Consider the following 3746-nt stretch of genomic DNA (forward strand, 5'->3'; position numbering starts at 1 on the left):
TTAAAATCCTTTTCCATATCATTCTAAAAGGAAATTTTCATTCTATTTTAATGTTGAGAAGGATATTCTCCTTGGATGATCAACGTGAAATGGTTGAAGTCCTTTTTGCCTATATTTTTTTTAGGTAAGTACTTCCTGCCCACATGTAATCAAACAAGTTTTCTCCTAAAATGAATCGAGCTTAGGATGAAGCGAACCTCCTTTTCCTGAACATTGCCTTCAAGCTTATGGGCCATTATTAACCTAATGGAGAATTTCAAAATATTGGAAGCAACGCATTTGAAAGGCAAACTAAAAATGGCAAAAAAAAAAAAGTAGCATTGCATTCCAAGGGCACTTTTTTTCCTTAAATTTTAGTCTATTGTATTATAAATAAATTTATTAATCCAATTGCCCAATGCTTAGTTACTAAGGCAAGCACAATCAATTGTGGAAGGGGATTCTCCAAGATGAACCGTGCCATGTCAAATGACTGCAATCGATTGAGCTCAGAGAATGTTAATAAACTTACAATGGTACACGAGATCCAAGAGAGGTAGATTGGGATGCGATCTACTCTACTCGGGATAACTTGAAATTCATCCAAGCTAGATAGTAAAGGTTATATTAATGATTCATAATAATGTTGACTAAATCAAATATGTATAGTATAAATTGAATGGAAAAGTTATCTTACACACAAATTAACATTTTATTGTTGTTAAGTGATTTTGATTAAAAAGCTTCCTTGCGCAAAGTTTAGATATTAAAAGCAACGATACTCTTCCTTTGATCAGCTCATATCGGTAGCACGGTGCTGCAGCTTCTAGACCATATTCTGCAGAAGGCATCATCGGTCTGTTAAAGTCCGATATGGGCGCCGAGGCTGATCTCATCTGCAAGGCTCAATGTAATAAGTCACCTGCACGGCCTCATGCCATGGTGATACCCTTCCCTGCGCAGGGCCACATCGGCCCCATGATGCACCTCTCCGTCAAGCTAGCTTCGGAGGGGTTCACGATCACCTTCGTGAACACGCAGCACAACCACTCCATACTCAAGCCCATGCAGGCTCGGCTGCAAGCGCAAGGCCTCGACATACGCTTCGTAGAGATAAGGGACGATAGAGAGAGCGGGAGCACGAGCGGGCAGGACACGGTGGTGGAGGTCTGCAAGTCCTTCTTCAACCTCCGGCCTGCATTGGAGCAGCTGGTAGAGGGGCTTCTGCGCGTGGATCAGGACAAAACGGATCAGAGTGATGCAGATGCGGTTCCACTTACTCTTATGATATCCGACCTGTATCTATATTTCACACAGGATGTGGCTAACAAGCTCCAGCTCAGGAGGATGGCGTTTTGGACTGCCTCGGCGGGGACTCTGGCGTCGATGATGGCTGTCAAACAAGGCTGCAGGCCTGCTGAAGGTAGAAATTAGATTTTATTCTGATGCATGTCATACGGATGAGTATGTATGAGTATAGAATGTCCACAAAATGAATGCTAACTGACGATGTCATGTGCCGCTTCATATGTACTCCATTGTACAGCTAATATGTGCCACTTCATATGTACTCCATTGTACAGATAATATGGTATGTAAAATAGACTGATGCAGAGACTTTACAATATGTCCGCAATTTATGGCTTGCGATACTATGTAACGTAGTATCCATTAACCTAACTGATGTGTCATGGAATATTTTGTAGTTTCCAAGTTAATTGAATTCTCCTCGGTTAGCAGTCTGTGTTAAACCCACACATACTATGGTAGCTAGCAATGACTGGACACGCGATACGATTTCATTAGTTGCTTTTTATTAAAGCAATTTCCAAGTCATCTACTCTCCAGCTATTGCACTCCTTTGCAGGTTGATCATGTGCGCCTATTGAGCTTTTTGATTCACCATGATTAGTTTAGGAAACAATGGCAACTCATCACCTCAGTAGACCATGTGCGTATTCTATGAGTGATGTATATTGATATACACTACCGCTTGTACCGATGGAAATACTCAAGAATGGCTGCAGAATCAGTGTTCATCTACACTGCATTAGTGTTCTGATGATATGCAAATATGTTTGCAGAAGCGTATCGAAATTCGAACTCGCGGCTAATCGACTGGATCCCAGGCGTGCCAGCGCTGCGGCTGCGCGAGCTCAACACGTTCCTGCAACCGTTCGACGACGAGGACTTCATGTTCGACGTGTTCCTGCAGCCGTGCCGCCGCATCCACGATGCCACGTGGGTGGCCATCAACACATTCGATGCCCTTGAGGCAGCCTCCATGGCGGCGCTGCGGGCCAAGGAGCGCGCTGACGCGTGGACAGTGGGCCCAGTGCTACCGGCGTCCTTCTTCGAGGGCCACGTGGATCGGGCCTACCCGACGGCGGCGCTGTGGCCGGAGGAAGAGGCGTGCGTGGGGTGGCTGGATGCGCAGGAGGACGAGTCGGTGCTGTATGTGTCCTTCGGCAGCATCGCGGTCCTCACGGCTCAGCAGTTCGCCGAGCTGGCGTTGGGGCTAGAGGCGAGCGGGCGGCCGCTGCTGTGGGTCATCCGGGCCGACCTGATGCACGGCGAGGGTGCCATCTTCCCGGAGGGCTATCTCGAAAGGATGAAGGGGCAGGCGTGCTTCGTGCCGTGGGCCCCGCAGATGCAGGTCCTCACACACCGAGCCGTGGGCGGCTTCCTCACGCACTGCGGCTGGAACTCCACCCTGGAGAGCCTCTCCGCGGGTGTGCCCATGCTGGGCTGGCCCTACTTCGCAGACCAGATGCTGAACAACCGGTGCTGCGTGGACGCCTGGGGGGTGGGCCTGGACTTCGAGGCGGGCGCAGACGGGCTGATCCGCAGAGAGCAGGTGGAGGCCAAGGTGAGGGCGCTCATGGCCCAGTCCGGCCACCTCAAGGCCTCGGCTGCCACCTGGAAAAAGGCAGCGCAACAGGCTGTAGACTTGAAAATACCTGGCACCTCCTCTCGTAATTGGGCCGACTTAGTCCAGGCCCTATCACAACCCCCCCCTCCAGTGCCCAGCGGACCCTGACCTTCTCCCCTCCGCCACTCTCTCTCGCTCGCGCTTTCTGTCCCGGAACCCGAAATACAATAATGTTTTTTACCCTATCAACCACTCGAGGGATCGATTCAAACCACCATTCCACGCCTTGTTTACTTCTGGATTGGGCCTCGGCCTCGAGATGACTGCTGCCTGGGCCGTATCTAATATGTTTCCAATAAGCAGTGTAATTTATCTATCCTTTTCGGTGCCACAATTCCGATTGTTAAATTTTTATATACCGCAATGGTTGTCGTGGAACATACTCGAGACATTTACTCTTTGGAGCATGAGTCTTATGTACATTCGAGAGTATTATATACTTCTAAGTATAAAAGCTTAAGTGAAAACTCGAAATGAATGTAAATATTTTAACATTTCATTTTAACTTAGTAGAATATAACTAATGCATTCAACAGAGCAGCACCCCTCTAACCAGCCTCCTTTTCTCAACATCAAGAGATACACACATGCATAAATCCATTAATATATAGGCTCCCACATGCATCATGGCACAACCATGTGTAGTTGTTGACCAATGAGTGAGTTGTATATGAGTTGCGCGGCACAAGCATCTTTTACCTTTTACTAATATTAAGCAAAGTTGGGGGCGGGGGGGCACATGCCAGTCTCCACGTCTACCTACGTTCACATTTTTGACACCACATGTCACACTCCAAGGCTCCTTGTATGTAGGTTGCAAAAGCAAATCTATCCT

At 47.8% G+C, this 3746-nt stretch overlaps 1 protein-coding gene across 1 annotated transcript; it reads left to right on the forward strand.

Annotated features, from left to right (window-relative positions):
• Window positions 1–764: 764 nt before the first annotated feature.
• LOC148041412 (7-deoxyloganetin glucosyltransferase-like) lies at window positions 765–3315 on the forward strand. The gene is made up of 2 exons (XM_087688213.1): window positions 765–1402; window positions 2064–3315. Exons 1-2 carry the CDS (start codon window positions 853–855, stop codon window positions 3017–3019), a joined length of 1506 nt encoding a protein of 501 aa, XP_087544339.1. The 5' UTR covers window positions 765–852; the 3' UTR covers window positions 3020–3315.
• The last annotated feature ends 431 nt before the right edge of the window (window positions 3316–3746 follow it).

This window comes from Lygodium microphyllum, chromosome 1, assembly GCF_053477565.2.
Source record: "Lygodium microphyllum isolate KBCC chromosome 1, Lygodium_microphyllum_v1.1.10, whole genome shotgun sequence".
Classification (NCBI taxonomy): domain Eukaryota; kingdom Viridiplantae; phylum Streptophyta; class Polypodiopsida; order Schizaeales; family Lygodiaceae; genus Lygodium; species Lygodium microphyllum.